This window comes from Hippoglossus hippoglossus, chromosome 24 (genome assembly GCF_009819705.1).
Source record: "Hippoglossus hippoglossus isolate fHipHip1 chromosome 24, fHipHip1.pri, whole genome shotgun sequence".
NCBI classification, from domain to species: Eukaryota; Metazoa; Chordata; class Actinopteri; order Pleuronectiformes; family Pleuronectidae; genus Hippoglossus; species Hippoglossus hippoglossus.
Window position 1 is genome coordinate 21,222,888 of NC_047174.1, and position 24,001 is coordinate 21,246,888.

The window sequence follows — 24,001 nt, forward strand, 5'->3', positions numbered from 1 at the left end:
AAAAAGATATGATCTCTGCAGCAGAATTTAGACATTACGTCCTGCATCTGCCTGCTACACCCCACTTCATATTTCATGTGGGAAAGGCTAACTCCCAACCATGCGGATATTCTCCAGAGTTCATGTCTGAAAACAGCTCAATACTTCACACCTCCCCCTCCAGTAACCTCTACTGTGTCCTTCACAACTGACCATGTGAGAAGACAAACCTTACACCCCAGCCCATCCACTCCGCTCTGCACATCGGCTTGCTCCTCCCTCGCTGCGAGCTAACCACTCAACAAAATCCCGACTGTTAATACTGACTCCTAAATGGTGGAACAAGCTCCCTAACGACATCAGGACAGCAGAAAGTCTACACATCTTCCGCCGCAGACTAAAGACACATCTCTTTCGACTATACCTTGGATTAAAAAAATAAAAAAAAATAAAAAAAAGATATATTTAGTAGGACTTATATGGCACTTACATATAGCACTTTGTAGTTTGGCTTTCTTGAATAAAATTGTACTTGCTTGATTCTTGTTGTTCTGGATTTGTACCCTCATGGTTGAATGCACTTATTGTAAGTCGCTTTGGATAAAAGCGTCAGCTAAATGAAATGTACAGTAATGTAAAGACAGATGAGATGAGGCTTGCACTTACAATATTTTTATTATTTATTTTTACATACCGCTTGTTTTTTATATTCTTCGTGTTTATATTTTCTATTCTCATTTACTCTGCATATACCTCTATCCTTGGTTGAAGCAACTATTTTTGATTCTGGCAGTGCTCTGTCTAATGGTGTCTCTTTTGAAATGCTCTTATGTATAAATACATTGACACACAACAATTATAATAAAAAATGTTTCTTCTAATCAATGTTGTAAATAATGTAATTTTGTTGATGTGTTCAGCTACACGCAGCAGCTATTGTACTTGTCCGTCATGGGAGAAGGATCCCTCACACGTGGCTCTCGCTGAGGTTTCTACGTTTTGCCCCATTAATAGGGCTTTTTTGGTACGACAGAATGTGGCACCTTGATAAGCCCTACCAAACAATTGTAATTTGTGAATATGGGCTATACAATTAAAATGTGATTAATTGATTCTGCACAAGCGTTTCACAAACTGCTCTTTAAAGCTTTAATCACCTCCTGTAATTTCTTATTTGTCCCTTTGGGACCATTAATTTCCAGGTCCAAATAACATGGTCCCCTTCAAAATTGCTTGCAAGTCTAGTTAATATTCCTATATATTTTCTAAACTCTGAGGTGACTTAACATACTGAAATCAAATTGAATATTTAAAAAGGAAAAGGATTTCCAAAAATGTATTACAAACAAATCAAATTGAAACCAAACTTTATTTAAAGGCTAAATAAAATGTTTAACTTGAACATAAATATATAAAGATGCACATCATACATGTGAAGAGTTTAGAGACACAAATCAAGCTGCAAGGGAATAGACAAAGAAAAAACAGGTAAATAACGGGACATGTCAATACTGTAAGGTCATAGAGTCAGAGCATACTCCGGATTCCAGCTACTTGAATTAATTTGGGCCAGACCACTGGCAGCTACCAGTTCTGCCAACACATACTCAAGTACAGTAAAATATTGAACTGAACATCTTTGCAACTAACAGTACACTGGTAAGATGGGTGTCAGGGAGCCGCTGATACAACAATTCAGTTTGTTGCATTTTCTGCATTATATTGTAACGTGTTCTTGACAATATAAAGTGTTACAAAATAAAATTGTGATACACACGGAAAACAATACCAAAGTATACAGCAATACAGGTAAACTAGAAAGACCCCATCGTTAAAATTGACTGCATTCACTTACATTACATCATTCAAGTGATATTGTGCTCACTCCTGTATATCCAACAGAATGCAAACACATGTTAGTGATGGAACTAGGTTAGAAAGCTGTGGTCAGGATAATATCAGTGGAACATCCACCCTACCTCATTAACAGGATACAATACCAGCAGGGTTTCAAGGTCATAAACTCGTATGACAAGTGCGGTCACCAATAATTACAATGACCATAAGGAAAGGGGAGAGGAATTTCAACGTCAAGCATTAAATGTTGTATAACATGCTTTCTAAATGTTTATGCTTTAGAAATATCTAGACCTGTTCCTTTCTATCCAAAATGGGAATATGACATTGTCTTCATTGTTAAATTGCTTTGCCAAGAACTGGTTCTTATTGACTTTATACGGAATCTGTGTTAATGAATGTAGTATGGGACACTACTTTATTAAAAGACACTAGGTATGCGCTGACTAGTTATAGAACAGAAGGCTGCAACCCCAGAATGGAACTTATCAACCCTTTATGATGAAGGAAACAAATCCGTAAGGCAAGAAACAATTACAGCCACTGTTTTTTTTGGTAGGGTGAATTAATTCTCACCTGAAAGCCCTCTATTTCTATGTCAAATAAGGGGGAATAAAAAAGAATGCTACTAAAATTGTTCGATTTTTAACAAATGGTTAATATGTGTATTGTGATGGCAGGTAAGAATATACAGCATTTTTCCATTTAATATTTACTTCACGTTTTTTAAATTTGAACTTTGTTGATATTGATATTTTAACAGCTCATCTTGTTGTGAATTAATAGTCTAGGTCTTGCATTACAATAATTTGAGTCATTAGAAATTGTTTTTTTCCATTAATTTCGTTTTTTATATATTTTACACTCTCCTCGGGTCACCATTGGACTGATGCAAATACTTTTGAAGTGTCTCCCTGAAATTTTCAAACTTGAGTAACTGTACCTACAAGACAGCTTAGTGAAATCTACCCTCTGTTCTTTTCTCATATAAGGCATCCCTAGCAATACCCACCACTGTCTTCATTAAATATCTCCAAAAATGCTACACATTATTCATCATCACTCCCCCACTACATAGCTATCAAGTCTGCTGAACTTTAACACCTAATCATTGCCACAACCCAAGGCTAAATGCCCTAATCCCACCACCCCAGAACCAAGAGAAAGAGGAAAAAACAGACACTTCCTGTTTATTTTCCCGTGTCCCTCACTGGGCTCTTTATGGAATTCTTTGATTCAGTTCTTAGAGAGGAATTTTCCCAACCAATCCCATTACCTTTATATACCAATGACCTTTGCTGAGCCTCTAGTAGGAACAGTCAGTCACGGGAGGCTTTGAAGATGTTTCCTCTGAAGGGGTCTCACTGGAGATCCCAGTATCTCCATTCTCTGCTCCGTTGCTCAGTGATATCTTCTCCAGAGCTGCAGAGTGGACACAGATTCGTAAGTAACATGGGCAAGAAGCATCCCTCATAACAATAAAACAGTTATATAATGGTGTCTAGGCTTGTTTTAATCAGAAGCTTGAGGTGGAGAGGAGGTATGGTTCCATTACACTGTTTCAATGAATGTTATATTGTAATTTCTAGGAACTACACTGTAGTTTCTTATTGGTAACAGAGCTTCCTAACCTAACCTTGGTTAAATTAAAACAAACCATGCACTGAGTGAACCATTCAAAGAATTTAGTCACAAGATGCCTCTTTTTCCTCTCAACCTGTTTGTCATTATTCATAAAAAGCGAATGAGATACAGTCTATTCCTATTTTTGGTAAGTTCGAAAAAATAGATATATACACAACTGGCATGAAAGGAGACATATTATGCCTGTCCAGAAAATCCGGTACCGGAAATCCGTTTATGCTCAGTGGGCGTGACACTTCCAACATTCGCTGGAAGCAGTTAATCATCACAAGAGACTGGTGGGCCAGCTGGCAAATCAGATCAGACTGGGCTTTTTTGCGAGAGGGGGCAGGAGCTAAAACCAAGCATCAGAGGAGCTGCACCAATTAAATGGTATAAGGAAACTGAAGCATTTTCTGAACATTAGAGCAATCAAACCTTTTCAAGTAGAATCCCAAATTCAAGTTATGAACCTGAAAATTTGTAAAATATGTATCCTTTAAAACACAGACTGAATGCTGATGATGCAAGATGACAGTCACTAAAACTGTCCAATGAATGACATACCTATCAATCTGTTTAACTCAAGGTTAGATGCATAACCCAAGTTCTTCTTCTTTCACCTGCCATAAACAATGCGGTTGGACAAAACAACCTCTTCTCATCCGTCCCAAAAAAAATGGTTGTCTGGGGCGGTATCTCACTCATATTGCTTTCTAATATTTCATATTACGTTCTATGTCTCACTATGGGATGTAGTAGCTCCCGTATTGCTAAACAAGCATATCTAGCATCCAGCAACCAGCAGGAGAGATGCTCTGCTCCAGTTAGGACTTTCCAAGACTGAGATTCCTATCATAGAGAAGAGAACAAAGGTATGAGGCAGCATAGATGCCCTGAAGATTAACTCACCTAATTAAGTCCCAGAATATGGCACCCATATGGCTTTTGTTTAGTCGGCATACAAAAACACTACGACTGGGCATATGATACCAGTGCACAGAACAGTATCTGTGAGCACTCGCTCTCAAGTATTTCTGCTCCACATGCACAACTGCTGTTCCGTGAGCACAGACGGGCTTAGACGGACGGAAACGTGCCCTTCCCTACACACAACTGTTCGACACAGCCCGGCAGTCGCTCGCTCGTCAAGTGCTCATAGTGATGAATTTGACCCGGGACAAAAGGATTACTAGAAGTTTCCACAGTAGAATTTAGTCAGGAGAAGGCCGAGCAAGATTTGACAGAGCCTCCTTGCAAATCTCTGGTCTCTCTCTACTCTCTTCTTCCAACGATTCATTGATAGTAAACCCTGTCAATGATCTGAATATCTTCAATTCATTATCTAGGGCACCAGGGCTCCATCTGATAGGCCAAATATATTGACATGCAGAGCGTGAATGCATGAAACATGGAACACCAATTATCGCAGCTCAAGCTGTCTTTTGTGATACGTATATTGCGCATGTTGATACCGCGATGACAATACATTTTCAATATATCGTGCAGCCCTAATTCAGATGCGTTTTCTGCTCTGTATATCCATAAATGTAAGGTGTTAAATTTTGCTTTTGACACAATTTGCAGTGCACGCTACTCTGCTTCTTGTCTATTTTGACACTACAGAATTCCTCTGACCCTTCTTTTCAGTTTTCATTTAACATTTTCTGTCGTCATTTTCCCTTTTATCTCGCTCCCACTACGTTCAGCAGTAGCCAAAACATTAGAATGGTTGCTGCCGCCGGCTGCTACTCCTACACTCTGTGAGTCAACCTAACCCTGGGGCCTGCAACCTGTGGCTCTTCAGCCCCTCTGCAGTGGCTCCCTGTACAGTGTTGTGCACGAACGCGTTCAATGAACTGAACCAATCAGTTTTCATATGATGAACGTGAACATGAGTGGCGTTCACTCCAGAGAGAGTGAATGTCTCTCACTTTCATGTTAATTTTTTAAATCATCGGATCAGGCCATCATGTGAAATACCAGGAGTGAGGGACAGCGAACACACAGACAGGCCTCGTGGGCTCCGCCCCGACTCACTCGCTCAGAGAGACACACGCAGTGAGATCAGAGCTCGTTCACGTGAAATAGCCGGTCAGTGACTTGAAGAACAGTGGAAACAGTGAAAACAGAGTTTCTCTGGTCACAGCTGATCAATGATCAGAGCAGAAGCTGCAGATGGTTTGTACCGTGCTGGAGTTTCTGTGTCCTCCTCCACTCTGACCTGCTCTCACTTTAACTAATAACCACTCATCACTAGTTATCAGGACCTGAACAGTACATAAAGTTTACTTAATGTTTGTTTGATTTGCTCCAGAGTTTATGAGGCTGCATTTAAACATCATGAAAAATGACTGTCAGTACAACACGAGACGAGATGCACAGTCAGGAGTCAGTGTTAAAATGACCGGAGCGACATGCAGACATGATCCGACACCATCGATTAATTAACTAAACACATGATCGTAAGTTTGTCATAGTATAACTATACATAAAACTTTATAAGCTGTGTTATCAAATGTGTTTTGTGGTTCCAGAAAAATTTAATTTGGTGGAAGAGGGGGCAAAATGGCTCTTTTGAAAGTAAAGGTTGCCGACCCCTGACCTAACCTGACGTGGCTGTAACTCGAATTCAGCCACATGATTATTTCAGCCACATGATTGTTTCAGCGTAGCGCTCTTCTCATTATCATTGGCTGTTCTTGTTGTCTGTCAAAACATGGATGGAATGAGCTCTATCGATGTTATAATCGATCGCCCAGCCCTATTTCAGGTGTGTCTTATTTTGTGTTTCTAATCTCCTGTGTATTTAAACATTTCACATTTCACTTTACACTATAATTATATTTTATTTTCATCTGAAAGAAAGTTGTCAGTCAACTTCACCATTTATTGTATTCTTCGTGCAAAAACACAGGGATTTTCTAAACATCTGTTTCATCTGCAACGAAAAAAGCAAACTCTTCAAGATCAGTCTTTGTTCATGTCTCACTGTTTCTTTTACTCCACCCCTTCAGCCACCGGCGGATCAAGTCAGACACAGTCAGACTAAGTCCACCTCGAATGCACCTTTTGTCTGCGAAATTCATCATAGAGATCGTGGTGTCCGCCTTAAAGATGATTTGCCAAGTTTGTTGTGCTACTCGCCGCCACCACCTTGTCTGCTTATAAACCTCTCTTAGTCTTTCACTGGTCGTTTGCCTCATATGCTAAATGTGTCAAAACGGCACTTTACCTTTTTTTCATTTTCGACTAAAACTGATTGCGAAAGCCCTTCAGCAGCAGCAGCTCTGGGGAGTGTGGACACTCTGAAAGGAAACAAAATGGTAAATGGTCTGCACTTATCTAGTCTTGATGACCACCCAAAGCACTTTACAGAACAGTTTTGCCATCAACCCATTTACAAACACATTCATACAGTGCATCTATGTGCATCACTTTCTTATACATTAATAAGCCATCAGGAGAAATTTGGGATTCAACGGGCCTCATTTACTAACAGTGCGTACGCACAGATCTGTGCTTAAACTGTGTGTACGAACGTTTGATGCATGAATCTGGGATTCATCAATATGCTCTTACCTATATTTGTTTGTACTCTGCAAACAAATTTAGAACTCTCTCAAGTCCAGACTGTCCTGGAAAATAAAACACACACCCTTTTGACTAAATGCATAGTATATTAAAACTCTATTTATTTAAATAAAAATAGTAGATAGACAGCAATAATTGAATTTACTAATGCATTGACCAAATGTATTAAATAACTATGAAATTGATGCCCTTTCATCCTCATCATCTCTATAAAAACCTGCTGAATTCATATTTATGTTTCTGGATTAACGGGGCGTTGCTTCTTTTGCAACAATAAGTGTTAAAACACTGTGTTGTGTCATAATCTGTGGGAGGAACTCTTCTGTCTGCAGGAGTGTGTGTGTGTGTGTGTGTGTTTTCGTCTCTGTCCCTCTTCAGACGAACTGATAATCACATGTATTCAGTTATTAATTGATGATGTGGGATCATGACTCCGGATCGTTCCCATCACTTTAACCCTGATGTCCTGACTGTGTGCGTCACGTTACGTCTCGTGTTGTGTAGCAGGTTTAAACATGTGTCTCATAAACTCTAGAGCGACTCAAACAAACAAAAAGTAAACATCAGTCCTGTACGTCTCCTAATAACTTGTGATCAGTGTTTATTGTTAAAGTGTAAAGTGAGCGCAGGTCAGAGGGGGAGTGATGAGGATGCAGACTCCGACAGAGACGCAGGATGACTGGACCTTTACTGTGTGACTGATCCTGAAGTATCTAAGACAAATGTCCACAGCTCTAGTGCTCAGCTCTGTGCACGACACAGCATTCAGCGATTCAGTTATTGCAGCCTAGGTTAAATTTTTCTAAAATATCGTCACTCCGGAGGACACGCTACAGAAAATTGTCTTTTGTGTCTTCCATCTCAAATGCCTTAAATTTCTTCAACTGTTCAGCACACCGCTCTCTTTGTGACAAACGGATGTCCTCATATGGAGAAATAGAGGAGTGGCAGTATGCTAATTGCAGAGAGCGGACACGCGCCTATCGATTTAGAATGATTTTGATTCAAACATGCGCATGGGGGTGAGAACAAAATCGTCTGGTGCACACGTGTCATGAATCCGGAAGCGATTTCTGCGCACATGTTAGTAAATGAGGCCCAATATCTTGCCCAAGGACAGTTCGGTGGAATGGGAGAGACGAGGATCAAACCGCCAACCTTCTGTTTCGTGGATGACCCACTCTACCTAGTGGATGCAATAACTCTAGTCCGAATGTGCAGAATAGGTACAAATGGTGTCCCGTGTAAATCAAATTTTGGATGTCTTGAGTAGAAAATCAGCACATGTACCATTATATATTTGCATGGACCAGGGAAACCAGTAAAGAGAACTAGTGAGAGATGATACACAGCTGAGCTACACATACGCTACTCTGCCAGAGCGACTCCCGACACTGCTGTGTATGTGTGAGTTGCATTGTGAGTTTCCTTGCATTTTATTGTATGTTTTATGTTTTGTCGGGATGTTAAAGGGATAGTTCACCGAAAAATTTAAATTCACTCATTATATAATCACCTCTATGCTGATGGAAGGCTGGGTGAAGTGTTGCAGTCAAATCCAATACAATTGAAGTTACTGGTGACTCCTTCTTCAGATGTAATAAAACATAAAAAAAACATAAAATGCCTCCATACTGCTTGTGTGGTGTCATCCAAGTGTCTGGAAGCCCCGACATTAATATTCAACTAGAAATGGCATCATTTACACCAAGTGTGTGCCCTTGGGCGAGAGCTTGTGTGCGGTTTTCGGGTGTGTGCGTGCGAACGTGAACATGGCTCCGAGGAGGATATCACCCTTAGGCTTAAAAAATTTCATTTTTCATGATGTTTAAATGCAGCGTCATAAACTCTGGACGAATCAAACAAACACTAAGTTACTTCATGTTCTGATCAGGTCCTAATAACTAGTTTAGTTTGAGAGAGAGCAGCTCAGAGTGGAGGAGGACACACTTTATACTTTTTATAAATTTTATATTAATCCAGTAATAAAAAAGAATCGTTAGATAAATCTAAAAAACAATCTTTAGATTAATTGAAAAAATATTCTTTAGATAAACCGATAAGAAAATAATCAATAGGGGCAGCCCTTATATCGATATCGACTGATATGGAAAAGAAATATCTTGATACGATTTTTTTCCATATCGCCCAGCCGTAATGTTGGGGCTTCTGGACACTTTGAGGCATGTAATGTTTTTTTTCCAGATAACTTAAGATTTACTTCGAGGACACAAGCAAAAGCGTATATGAATGAAAAGAGGTTCTAGAAGAGGGATGTGGAATTGATTGAGGAAGAGAAGAAACCGAAAACCTTTATCTGTCATAAGCCTGTTAAACGTGCGATCGCTACGGAATAATACTGAGAAACTTTCCACAATTGTAAAATTCGATCTGGACTACCAGCAAACCAGTCTACACTACTTAACCGAGACATGGCTTTCTGAAGATGAGAACTTTCATCTGGATGGATTTAACATCATTCTTTTTCACAGAGATGCAAGGTAGACTCAGAAGTCGATTGGGAGCCTGTTTTTACCACAAAATCAATCAGAGTTTGGAATAAAGAAACAACTGAAGCGATGTTTTGAAATGATTTGTTGTTAATGACACCAGTGGTGATCTCAACATGCTAACAGATGTACTGACCTCTTTAATTTCATTCTGTAAGGACATTGTCACTCCCACCAAAACAAATAACTATTCATCCTAACAATAAGAAATAAGCTAGGGTAGGCAGGGTTTAAACATCATGATGGGCAGAGCCTCCAAACATGCAGTGGTTGACTTCCCGACCCTACTTCCTATGCAGAGCAGCTCAACTGTTTCTTTATCCGGTTTAATAGCTGCCGCACACCAACCAACTGGACCTTCTCCACGCCCAACTCCTCCCAGCCCTCATTATTGATGATCAGTTGTTGACCTCCATCTTGCGCAGAGTCAACCCACACAATGATAGGCTCAGGGAGGAGGTTGCGCAAAGACTGCTCCACTCACCTAAGCAGGGTTGTCCCCAGACTGCGTCAGCGCCTTCAGGATTCTGTGTGTCCCTAACCAGTGGAACGAATCCACCATAAACCCAATCCCCAAAAAGACACATGCTAAGGACTTGAAGGACTAAAGGCCAGTGCCCTTGACATCAGTTCTATGCAAATGCTTGGAAAGAGTAGTGAGTGACCCCCTCTCCAGCATGATGTCAGACAAACTGGACCCATTTCAGTTTGCCTAGGCAAAACAAAGTTTCACACTTCTAGACACTGTGACCAAGTACCTGGACTCTATCACCAAAATCGAATCAGTTAATCAATTACTCAAAGTTAATTGTACAAGATATAATGAAATTCACTACGAGCAGTCCTACTATATCACATTCGCGTGGACGTGAGGTCACTGTGACATTTATAAGTTGGCGATACGACGTCACCAGCGTGGCCTCGTACGCCATCTTTATCACACACACACACACACACACACACACACACACACACACACACACACACACACACACACACACACACACACACACACACACACACACACACACACACACACACACACACACACACACACACACACACACACGCTTGTGTGGTTAGTGTTTTAGGTATAGTGGATTTTGTTGAGATAGCGTTAAGTGATTTGCATTACTGTTACTATCTTTTAATAAATTATTTTTGTAATTAAAGAACTAGCGTTTGTGATTATTTGCGCATGTGTATGTGATTACAGCTGGATTATGACAGTCAGTGCTCGGACTTAAACCTTCACTGTTCAATTTTATAATCATTGATATTACATATTGATATTATTAATTGAACTTTCCAAATTGAGATTGATTTTGATTTTTACAGATTGATTATATGTCCCTGATACCAGGGTGGTGCCCCGTTATTATTAATTTTAATTCATATTTTGATTTTGATTAATAATCATATTTTATGATTATTAACAATTAGCCAACGACTCAATCTGCTCCTTCGTGTGCACAACATCAGCAAGGACATTTTTACCCAGTCTCACCTTCAACATCTCATCCTGGTACACCCTCACAACCAAACACAAAACAAAACTTCTGTCTAACTTATCGGGCCAGTAAAAATAATTGGTTGACCCTAAACTCTTCTTTCTAAACTGTAAACCCGGTCAGTGATCAAGACAGCCACACTGATCAAAGAGGACCCATCTCACCCACTCCACCAAACCTTCATGTTACTGCCATCAGGCAGACATTCCCAAGTCACACTGGAAAGAAGAAGAAATCCTTCCTTCCCTCTGCAATAACCACCCTGAACAATTTAAAAAAGACACTGCATTTAAACCTAGTGAGTATATTGTTGAGCCTTGTTATTATTTATGTACCATGGGTTTTAAAATGTGACTTGTGTGTGAATATTTGAGCCCAGTCAAAAGGAACATTTCTGTCACATTGGGACAGACAAAGTTTATCTATCTATATATCTATATATCTATCTATCTATCTATCTATACAATAAGCAGGACAAGAGTAAGCTTGAGGTTGAATCTGTCTCAAATGTGAACTTCATGTATTTTTTGTGGCTTGTCTGACTATAGACAGGCTTTATACTTGCACCATCTGTGGTAAAGATGAGTTTAACACTAACTCTAGCAATCCAACATATGTAGTTGAAAGCAGCACAAGGATTGTTAAGCTCCCTAAATAAAGATAAAACATGTATTTTATAAATTAAACACTGGGTCTGTTTACATCTCATTAGTGTTCAAACCAAGATTGTAATACATACCCTGCAATGATGCCGAGCTGTTGATAGTTGGCGCTGTGCTGCTGTCCTCCAGTTCATCCAGGTAAAGTCGGTAGCGATGGCCACTGTCATCTTCATACTCCACATTCTCATCATCGCTGTCCACCTCTGGAGCCACATATACCACCTCAAACTCTATCTGTCCTTGCTAACACAGACATTCAGGATGAGCATGTTAAGAGATACAAAGTAGGTTGAACATGTGTGCACACCTCCAGTATATTACCTGCTGGGACAAAATAGTGACCGCCTCTTTGTGTTTAGCATCTCGCAAATTAATGCTGTTGACAGCAAGGATGGCATCTCCAACATGCAGACCTCCACATCTGTCTGCAGGCTGACTTGGATGGATCTCTGAAATTAGAATGGGAACACCGTGCTCCTTCCCACCCTGATGAGAACACACATACAACTCTTAACTCCTCTGGATGAGTGCATCAACTTTAAGGCAATTTTATGTTGTCAGGAATGTTTTAGTAATCTGACAGCTGTGTTAACCAATGATATCATGACAGCTCCCAAAAATGTGCCCAAAACATCTTGTAGTTGGCTGCCGTTCAGGTCATAAACCCTGCCTCGTCCATGTTAGTCAATAGGACATGGACCAAATTAAAAAGTTACATTTTGATTAGAAATCAACAGACTCTGGCTCCAGATGCTGTCACCAGCGCAAGATGTATAAATTGTCTTCATTTTTGTATAGTCGGAGTAATTGTAAATGTGTCGTCGAGTAGAAGTGCCAACGCTTTTGTCTATCTTCACAGTATTTCACACCAAATCGGACTGCACTTTTACAGGGACTCTGTTTGCAGACATATGAATTGATGAAATATACTGTCAGAGTTGATTTTAGTCTCACAGCTCCTCTCAACGTCAACAGTTCTGCTTGGTTTCCTTTTCTAAAATGCCTTCAGACAGTGAACAATTGCCACTCTATTCACCACCTGCAACACAAAGGTTCTGTATTTTAAATGGGCCAAACCTAGCCACAAACAGCCTCCTCCAATCCCTCAACAGCCCTGTAGCATTCATCAAAGGCTGCAAGTATCCACCTACAGTAATTTAATCATGAAGCTAAATGGAGTGGGCTGTGGCTTAAAATAGAGGGAATAGTTAACCACATGACTAAAAACATCATATAATAATGGAATCGATAGGTTCAGACAAGATAATCACACTTGGTTGGTGATATGGTTCCAAGATCATTTCTCTTCCTTGAAGGAGACATATTATGCCTTTTCATTATTTCTCTTTCCTCCAGTGGGTTGAATAGTTTTTTGTGTAGGTAGAAGGTGTGCATAGCTTAAAACTATTTAAAAAGTCTGCAGCGGAGCTGAAACACCGAAACACCTCATCATCACTTTCTGTAATACGTCTGCACCTTTGACATCACTTTGCCTATCCTCAGCATAATGAACGCCTAGATGCTAGTCTGGCACGCCCCTAACAAAGACAAGAAGAGTTTCGTTTTCTCTGTATTTAATTCCAAACAATGAGTCGAAGATTCAGCAGTTAAAATGTATTTTTCAATACTCTTCCTGAAAAATACTACCCCTTACTTCACCAAGGACTGCTGTGTGGAGGTGGATTTACGAGTGTCTTTGATTGATAATCTGATGTGTGTGTGTGTGAATGGGTGAATGGCAAACTATACTGTAAAGCGCTTTGAGTGGTCATCAAGACTAGAAATGCGTTATATAAATACAATCATTTACCATAACACCTAGCAGCTATAGACATGTTCTACAATATGGGATGCCAAGCAGACCCTCCACAAACCATCTCATTGGGCACTCAGGCTACCACAACTGCAAAGATGTTATCAGTTGTCCTGGGGTACAGCTGCTATATTATCTAAACTTAAATCAGCTCCACTGAGGCGCATTACTCCGCTGGTCACAAGTGACTCTGCTCCTATGATTTTATAATCATCACATTAGTGATGTTGTGATATTAGTGAAATATGATTTCATATTTCTCTTCCTGGATAAACAAGGCGTCGCTTCTTCTGCATCAATGAGTTTAAAGCGCTGCATCATAAACTGCAGTAGGAACTTCTGTCTGCAGGAGTGTTAGTGTGTGTGTGTGTCCCTGCTCGTCTCTGTCCCTCCTCACACAAACTGATTATTCAACGTATTAAGTTATTAATCGATAAAGTCAGATCATGAATGTGGATCGTTCCGGTCACTTTAACCCTGACTGTGCACTTCACGTTACGTCTCGTGTTGTGTAGCAGGTTTAAACATGTCTCATAAACTCTAGAGCGACTAAAACAAACACAAAGTAAACTTCATTCCTGTATGTGTCCTTATAACTTGTGATCAGTGATAGTGTTTATTGGTAAGTGTAAAGTGAGCGCAGGTCAGAGGAGTGAGGAGGACACAGACTCCGACAGAGACTCTGACACACGCTTAATGAGCATTTGTCCTGAAGCAGCGGTGTTATAATTATTCAGCTATGGAAACGCGCTGAAACTTTGAATATAGCGGAAACATGTTTATGTTCAGTCACTGCATCGATGCAGAGTCGTCCACCTCTGTACAGGCGCACAAACATTAGCAAGTGTGCTGCTGCTACTCCTTCCCTCTGTGTTGTGTGCGTCAACCTATCCTGATGCGAGTGTAACTCTATTCCAGCCACATGATAGGCTCGGTGCCGCACTCTCATTATCATTGGCTGTTCACACTGTCCGTCAAAACATGGATGGGATGAGTTCTATCAACGTTATATAGACGGACTCTTTGTTAAACCGGCCTAGTTAGAAATTCGTCACTATTGTTTTTAGCTTTAGCAGATCGGCAGCTCAGCCTGTAACCAACTTCCGCGAATGCGCAATGGGCGAGACACTTCCGATATGCGTTGGAAGCAGTTAACCATTCACAAGAGACTAGACCAGCTGGATAATCAGTTCAGATGAGCTTCATGTGCAAGGGAGGGGCAGGAGCTCAAACGGAGCATTTCAGAGAGAGAAGGTCAGAGGTAGCTGCAGAAATGGACAGTATGAAGAAGTGTTTTCTCAACTTTAGAGCCTGCATTCATTTTAAAGTACTTAGCCACATTAAAATTAACAAGTATAATGTGTCTCCTTTAAGGTAAGAGGCTTAATTTATATCTTGACACCTATCTTTTCACTTGTATACATGTTTGCATCAAAACACATGGAATTGGTGGCTGCTAAAAATAAATCATTGGTGTAACTTTAAGAGGCTGTCACAGCCACTAAGAGAAAAAAAAAACTTTCATCCATTTTTTTAATAATTTTTTAAAAATCTTACTGTAATAGAGATTCCCAGCCCCTCATGATCATCTTTCACTAGCACCACCTTCCTGATAGGGCCTACTCCCTGGGTTTTCTTCAGTATGTCTGGGTCCTGTAATTACATTCACACATAAACACAAATTTGATAGCACAAATAAAAGTTATCAACAGTTTCACTTGCTCTGAAGTTTTACACTCACATGCCCCACTGGAGAGGGGAGAGGTTTCTTAGGATCGTTGCGACCTCTACATGCACGGATGACAGTCTTATGACGGTGAAGGTGAATCTCTGCCTCCAGCTGGTTCCATAGCTTGTCGTGTGCTGGCCCTTTCATGTCACGGCCTAGTAACTGGATCTGCTGCACCCTAAAAGAAAAACCCATACAAATCTGCTTGTCAATTCAGCCCGTCTATACATTTTTCCATTTCCAATCATTTTCTAGTCATTTCTGATTTTTGCCAACTTCTTGAGTTTTTAAGTGCCTGAAACAGAGAAGTTTAGAAACACTGCTGGCCCCATTTTCGTTTGAAAACTATTGGGGAGTGTTGTAATCTAGACGGGCAAAAACAAAGACTTTTGGAAATGATGACGAAGTCACCCTCATTCCCTTCCTGGTTCTTATCAGTCACAGTTCAACTCCTAGCAGTGATAGCAAAATGATGCATTGTCAGTCCAAGAAAACAAATCCCTCATTTAATTTTTCACCATTGTTGTTTCTCTTTTATAGTATTTGCTGTAAGTATGCAACCAACTGCAGAGTAGACAATCAGCTTCCTGTTTACACCGGCATGCACATGCCCAGTGTACGTGAATGGTCACATGACACACGTTTTGTGTACTTTTATGGACAGAGATGGAGAAATATTACTGATGTTAAGCTAAAAGACTTGTGGAAACAATTTTTAAATATTTTTTTTCAATGAAAACCTATTTGTATGGATGTAGCCTCATTTTCTGAAGTTATGTGCTGATGGCTCCTGCTTTTCTTCTATAGATCACTTATAACTTAAATATTCAACATTAGTGATGCATTCTCACATATACATATTTAGCAGAATATCATAGTATTCATGGCTTCCCCATTAGTACAGAAAAATACAGGTACCTAGAATAAACTGCTGTAAGAGTTGGCTTTTTTGGATGTTGGAGGAATTAAGAGAAAGATTATGTCTCGGTAATCTATTATGTCATTTCAAACTGCCAGTACAAAAGTACAAATTGTGAACATGCCCACACCACTGGTTATTATATTATTTTATTGATAATATATCAGTTGTAATGTTGTCATTGTAACAGACATTCACTGAACCAGGATGAGGACAACCAGTACCTATGTACCTATGACGTGCAGGATGACCTCTATTCAATCTTCATACCATAAAGCCTCCAGGAAACAAAACTACACATAAATACAATGCAACTAGTAATGTTATTATTTATTTCACTTGCCATCAAGATAAATGCATTTATTAATGATAGGAATAGTTGATTACACTGATATCAATTCACATTCAAATGTTGTATATTGATCCATCAATGATTGCCTAGTCATAACCTACATTTGTCTAATTCACCTTCTGCCTTTTGTTTTATTATTTGGTTATCCATGCAGGAAATGTTTATTGGGTCATGGTGGATACTGAATATGCTACCTTACCTATGCTACCTTGCTCTTCCCTTATTTTTGTATCTCTTCCTACATTTTCTAAAACTATCCTTCTTTCTATTGTCCTCTTCTGGTGTCATTTTTTAAGTGTCTCACCATTTAATTTATCTATAGAATCATTTTATCTTTGTAACAAGTGCAAATTCATAATGCTACATCTTGTGTCTTCTAAGCACACTCAACTTCAACCTACTGGTTGAGATACAACTACAACTCCTCACCTTCCAGCCAGTTCCTTGTCGAGGTATTTGGCAGCCAGTCTGGCGCCATACACTTCGGCCTGCAGTACTGCCATGTGCCTGCGAAGGGCCTCGTTTTCCTTCTTATATAGTCTCACTTCAGCCTCCAGCCTTGCCTCTACTAATTTCTCCTTCTTACTAGCCTCCAGCTCCTTTTCCTAAAAGAAGCACATCACAATTAAGAACTACACACAGTTCAAGCACAAGGTGAGTGGCTCAGTGCAACTCTTGTTGTCGAACAAAGCACCTCAAAAAAGAGGTGGTTTTCACACCATTTGACTCACACCAACCTATTTCATTAATATGCCTTTGTTTCAGTTCATACAATAGTGTTCATTCTACAAACAGACATCTTTGAGTCACAGAAATTTCTACTGGGAAAGGGAAAGTGATTTGGAAAAAATTATTAGAAACTACAGTATTATTTTCTCTCAGATTAAATGTTAAAATATGTTTAACCAGAATTAAATGTTTTTTAGCCAATCTGATTAGTGTGTTGCCATGCCTGTACACACTCAGCGAACACAAAGCAACATAATAATTAATCAGTTTTGTTTCTGTCCAGAAAACAAATGCAAGTCAAATATTGATCCTCTTTTTAGCTTGTTTTGGTCAGATAAACATCAGATTCTTTAAATGGTCTGTATTCTATAAAGCACTTCTCTCCTCTTAAAGACCTCAAAAGTGCTTTAAAGTAAAGAATAGTCCCTGTCAAGAGCTTTACATGAGTGTTTTAGTTTTCTAATTCAAAATTTCACACTGTTTCTATCCTTCCACTGCAAATCAGAACATAGGAAATGGATGAATGTATTTTTACTGCCATTTAATGATAATTAGAATACAGTTTGAAAAATCTAGCCTATTTGTACTAAATGTGAGAAAAAAATAAAACTAACAAAGCACCTGAGCTTAATTTTGGTGGTATGACCTCATTAACCAAGAGTGTCCCAGTATACACATGCTTGTAGTTTTTCCAGCACTTGCCAAAAGTGGTCAAGTGCACGAAAAACTTAACCCAAGTACACCAAGTAGTTGCCAATACTACAGGTGACAGAAAATTGAGTATCACTGACTGGCAAGTCTAGCTACAAAAGCCAGCAATGACAAGGAGGGTCATTTTTGTGTGTTTTTAGCAGGATTATTCAAAAACTACAGGGTGGATTTCCATGAAACTTGATGAAAGGATGGGATATGGAACAAGAAATAACTCAATTTTGGTGCGTATCCGGACAAAGGAGCTGATACAGGGTTTATTATTTTTTCACTTTCGTTAACATTGTTGTTGACATTTTTACCAATTTCCCAGTAAAAAAAGAAATCTGGCATATTTAAGGGGCTAATTTCTGAGTGTCTTCTATGGTGTAATTTAATTTATAGAAACTGTTGTGCCTTGCGGGCAACACAGCGGTGCATTTGTTACTGCCATTGTGACCACACAGTGAAGGTTCGGCCGCGGTCTTTCTAGGAGGAGTTTGCATGTTCACCCAATGTCTGCATGGGTTTTCTCTCACAGTCCAAAAACATGTAGACTGGGGAATTGGAGACTCTAAATTGACTGTGAGTGTGAATGGTTGTTTGTCTCTATATTACATTACATTTCATTTATCTGACGCTTTTATCCAAAGCGACTTACAATAAGTGCATTCAACCATGAGGGTATAAACCCAGAACAACAAGAATAGAGAAAGTACAATTTCTTCAAAAAGCAAAACTACAAAGTGCTATAAGTAAGTGCCATTTTAAGTGCTACTAAATTGTTAGTTTTAAAAATGTTATTCAAGGTATAGTCGGAAGAGGTGTGTTTTTAGTTTGCGGCGGAAGATGTGTAAACTTTCTGATGTCCGGATGTCAATGGGGAGCTCATTCCACCATTATAGCTCTATATTTACTGAACTCCTTTGCCCTGAACTTACCATCTTTTCCACTGGTGGTGTAGGCTTAAGGGGGGAAAGAGGAAGAGCAGAGAGAAGTCAGGGATTACAGAAATACAGTCGACAGAGATTGTGAGTATGTTAACCAATTAAGTGGTGGCTATATAGCAAATGTGGACCTCAGAGTTGGGAAAAAACATAATTGAAGATATTGGAAGTAATGAGAGAGCAGGAATAGGCAGCAAAGAAACAGCAGCGATGTCATGTGACAAGTTCACATCTCACATGTTTTGCACTCACATTTTGGGGTTAATGTTTGTCATTCTGTTTTTGATGTATCACATTATTGTTGTTGTTTGAAAATATTAATAATTTCCAAAGGATTTATTTGTATAAAATCTTTCATACAAGAAATGCAGCTCAAAACTTTACAACATAAAGTGAAAAACAAAGACATAAGATTGAAAATTACACTTGAATTGCAAAGCAGTGTCAGTAAAGAAAGTAAACATTTGGTCGAATGATATTTACATGCAAATGTTTCTGTTAGGATAATGTTGCTGTGAAAATAAAAAGATATAGGGGTTAGGGCCATTTTAAAATGATGTAGGGAAAAGCATTTGAACTGTTGAAACTGGAATTAATGTTACCAATCTACCTAATTCGCCTGAATGAAACCAACTAACCAGCATCATGATGGACGGCGTTTAACAAGCAGTTCCACACAGGAGCTATTGTTCAAATTATATCTGGGGATGAAAGCCATGGAACTTCAATCAGTCCACTGGTAAAAGCCTCCATGTATCACATTCTCTTGGATTCCAAAATCAAAGAACCTCTGTGTGAAGTAGATGTTTTAGTAATGACAAGATCATTGACATTACAATTAGAAAAGACACACAAAAGTGCCTTGCTGCTTGTTCCATAAAAATTCTGAAATGCGACAGTGGTTTGCTTGGGTGTAGTGTCTGGGGTTCAGTGAGCCCCCTGAACCCCACACACTAATGGCCATAGCAAAAAAGAAAAAAGAAACAATTATTTATTGTAAAGCCTTGCTCTATAATTATAAATACAAAGGGTAAACCAATTGTGTGACTGATGTAAAAATATTATAAAGTAAGTTTAAAGGCTGTTGATAGCATCTCCTTTTCCCACCTACCAGTCTGTCTTTGATGGTGTCAGAGTCCTCAGCTTGGCCTTTTTTAGTGTGAAGCTGCAGCTGAAGAGCATGAAGCTGCAGGAGCTGGTCATGGACCTCTCTTTCTACCACCGCCCGCTCCCCTTTCGCCTCAGTCAGCTCAGACCGCAGGTCCACCAGCTGAGCCTAGAGTGGAGGGGATGATCAATAGAAGGAAAGAAGAAAGGGCTCAATAGGGAAGGACACCAGAGGTAGATATGGTCAGATGCAACACACCCCTGGCTGAAAATTGCAGAATAGTCCCAGCAGGGTTCCTTTTGAGGGGCCTCTCAATAGGACAGTTTGTTGCAGTGGGACACTACCAGTCTTAAAGATGTCTTGGGTTGTCTTGCAAACAACATCACTCAGGGCCAGGAATGATTGTGAACATTCTTTATAAAGTCAAATAAGTGAATTTCCTTCCACACACAAGAGAGGCATTTTTCGTGTCACAAGGTTTCAACATGTATGACCAACAATTCAACACTGTGAGATCACTGTCTGTACATTGTAATGACAGCTATGTCCTCAGGGTCTGAAAGCTGGTGTTCTAGTTTTGAAATCCACAAAACAAAACTGATGATTGTATGCCTAAAACCAAGTTAACCAATGCAACTTTGACATTTTATAGATTTCTGTTTAAACCACTAAATTAATTAATACATGCTTCTTCCCTTCACCCATTCTCTTTTCTCAGGCAGATGCCCCCAACCCCCACAGCGAGTATGTTTGTTGGAACTTTTGGTTTTCTATATAATATTGTAAGGTATTAATCTTTACCTAGAGGATCCTTGGAGCCACTGAGGTCCCAAAAGACATTGTCTTATCTTGTGCGCACAAGATTACAAAATACAATCTTTTGGGACTCCAGGGGCTCCGTAAAGATCAGACTGAGTTATCCAGCAGCAGTTGTTGGCTGGCTTCACTTGCCTCTCTATCAATCCAGGGACAACTTCCCTTCAAGTTCTACTCAGGATCTCCACCTGTTACATACGAGTGGCCTGGCGTTTTTACATGGCCCAATAGGACAATAAGGAATAGATATCTACCAGTGGACGGCAGTATGTGCCTTCTTAACGTGGTTTTAGAGTTCCACTCAGCAGCGGGCAATTATATTTCAGTCAGAGGACATTTACCGGTGAGACAACAGACAGATAAGTGACTCGCGGAGTCTGCATGATACATCAGTACAGTGCAGCGTTAACCGTGCATTGCACATGACTTGCTGACCTCTAGTTTGTGGTTGAGTTGGAAGACCGTCTGGGTTTTATGACACAGCTGAGCAAAACAGGAGCTGAGGCTGGTCATCTTCTGCCGACCCTCGTACGTAATGTCGACCTGATCTGGGTCTATTTCCCCGAGCAGGAGATCCACGTCCACGAATGCCTTGTCAAATTCTTTCTCCAGCACTTCTAGCCAACGAAATATGGTAATTCCGGGGCCCGGGCCTGAGCTATGGCCCGCCGGGGAGCATCCAGCCGAAGCGGACATGGCTTGAGTAAAACACAGCCCGACCGTTAGCGTTAGCTTACTAGCCAACTTTGATCGTGACCAACGTTAACGAATCGCCTCTCTGTTAACCAACAAATAAAGAAAATAATAAAGTAATAACGCAGGAATCCGATGGCTGAACTGTATACTTGGTTCGTGGACTGAAGTCTGACAAAATGCGTTTTTCAAATTCTTAAAAACAAAAAAAGAAAAACAGTCTATCCAGGAAGTGACCACATTGGACACCCGACTAAATCTGAGATATCTACTCTGGTCTGCCTGTCTGCAGGGAGGAGCAGTGGATAACAGAGCCTGAGCCTGAGCCTCCTCCTTCGTCTTCTTCTGCTTCTTCTTCTTCTTCTTCTTCTTCTTCTTCTTCTTCCTTTTGTTGTTTAATGGCGGGTGGCACCTAACGTTAATGGTGCATTACCGCCACCTACCCTGCTGGAGTTTGGGTCAGAGTGTTTGGTCTGCGGAAATACATAGAAACAAACAAAACCAAAACCAAAAACCTAATTTAAACTTAGATCCTCTTAATTAATCCAGTTTCTTTTAAAAACTCAAACAATATTTCATAATTTCCTTCTCCAATATTAAACACATTCTTCAGGTTTAACTCTTCCACCCCACATTTCCTCAGCTCCTTCTGTAGTTTTTCTCTCTGTGTGTTATATTTTTGGCATTGACAGATGACACGCTCCACAGTTTCCTCCCCTAAACCACATTCACACTTTCCTGATGGATGTTTCCCTATTAAGTGCATTGTTTTATTTAGTCCTGTGTGTCCTATTCTTAGCCTTGCTATAACTGTTTGTTCTCTAGTGTTTTTACCTATTGTTTTCATCCCTCCCACTTTTTGCTTTATTTGATACAGATGGCGTCCTTTTCCTCCCTCATCCCATTGTTTTTGCCATTCTGTCATCATGCTACTCCTTATTATTGTTTTGGCTTCGTCCTTACTGAATGTTACCTCCATAGTTATTTCCTGTTTTAATGATTGTTTGGCGAGGGAGTCTGCCATTTCATTTCCCTCAATGCCGCTGTCAGCTAGGGTCCACATGAATCTTACTTTAGTTTGTGAATGTTGTACTCTATATAGTGTTTCATATATTTCATAAACAAGATCTGCTCTACAATGGGATGAAACAGACTGTAGTGATACTTCACTGTGATACATCCTCACAAATTACTCTATATGCCAGTATATATTAATGTATATTGTATATTACACATCATATCTGTACAGGAGAATAGTGCCTGTCTAAATTCCACGATACTCCCTTCTCCAGACAGAGGCACCAACTTCAACTCTCACCAACTTTAACTCTTTTGCATATTTCACCAGTGGCAAGATGCAAGGACACAATGTGATTAAGTACTTTAGGCTTAACTATCCAATAGGATGCGAACACCTACATGTAACATAGAGAGTGACATCAATTCTAGCCATTCATGGATGTGCTGTTAGAATAGGTGATGCAAGTAGAGGAAGATATATGGGGATGCTGTGGAAGACATCTTCAGACTTGGGGGTGACAATTGCTCATGTTACTCTGTTAGCGTTTGTATATTGTTTCAACTTCTGATCTCCTTGATGCATCAAGTCTACATTAAAATCTTTTGCATAAGACATCAGCTGCTGCCTGAGTTCTCCTTTCACCAGCTTCCAGAAAAGTTCCATAACAATACTACTGCTGACAGTGAATCTGAACATACTATAACCCCTTTTATCTTGTTTTGTTCTGTTCACTGTAATGCCATTGATATGGCCAACATCTCTACTTTGTATACTGTCAGGTGATCCGGTGTTCTTTGCATTATATTTACGTTTAGGTCTGGGATAGCAAAAGCATATCCAGTTTTTCCACTTTTTGGCTCCTTTGACCCATCTGTGTATATTGGGACCAGAGTATTGCGTGTAATCCTCAGTCTTCCTCTACTATATCTGCCCAATTTTCTTTTCCTTTGTCTATCTTCATTTTTTCCTGGATATAAAAGTCAAATGTTACAGGGGGAAATAACCATGTAGGTGTAACAGGATAAGGAGCTTTTGAACTGTATATTTTTTCATGCAACCTCGTCTTTTTTGCCATTTAATTTGCTGGCATACATAACATTCTGTCTTATCTTTTTTACTTTCCCAGCATGGTCTAAGGGCCCTCACATTTGGGTGTTCTTTTCTCTGTGTCCCTGAAGATTTGAACAGTAGTTCCATAACTGATAAGGTGTTTGTATCTGAGGTTCAGTGGCATTTCTCCCATCTCCACTTGTACAGCTATATTTGGGGAGGTCTTAATAGCGCCACAACATAGTCTCAGTGCCTGGTTTTGTATTCTCTCTATTTTATTTAGCAAAGTTTTTGCTGATGTTCTGTAAACCATACTTCCATATTCTATAACTGATCTAATTAGTGCTATATATATATATTCTTCATAGCTCTTCTACTGGCTCCCCATTCAGACCCTC

The 24,001-nt window shown here is 39.7% G+C and overlaps 1 protein-coding gene across 3 annotated transcripts; it reads right to left on the reverse strand.

The window, feature by feature from the left end:
• Positions 1-1,329: 1,329 nt before the first annotated feature.
• gopc (golgi-associated PDZ and coiled-coil motif containing) lies at positions 1,330-21,940 on the reverse strand. Of its 3 annotated transcripts, XM_034579866.1 has the most exons (10): positions 21,275-21,940; positions 20,027-20,191; positions 18,910-18,933; positions 16,979-17,154; positions 15,291-15,456; positions 15,107-15,202; positions 12,058-12,222; positions 11,814-11,979; positions 3,113-3,258; positions 1,330-1,438 (listed from the first exon to the last, which is right to left on the reverse strand). In XM_034579866.1, the coding sequence occupies exons 1-9, from the start codon at positions 21,533-21,535 to the stop codon at positions 3,143-3,145; spliced, it is 1,335 nt and encodes a 444-aa protein (XP_034435757.1). In that variant the 5' UTR covers positions 21,536-21,940; the 3' UTR covers positions 1,330-1,438; positions 3,113-3,142. The 3 variants fall into 3 exon arrangements, with proteins under 3 accessions (XP_034435757.1, XP_034435755.1, XP_034435758.1); XM_034579864.1 differs by having other exon boundaries at positions 1,330-3,258; XM_034579867.1 differs by lacking the exon at positions 18,910-18,933 and having other exon boundaries at positions 1,330-3,258.
• Between the last annotated feature and the right edge of the window lie 2,061 nt (positions 21,941-24,001).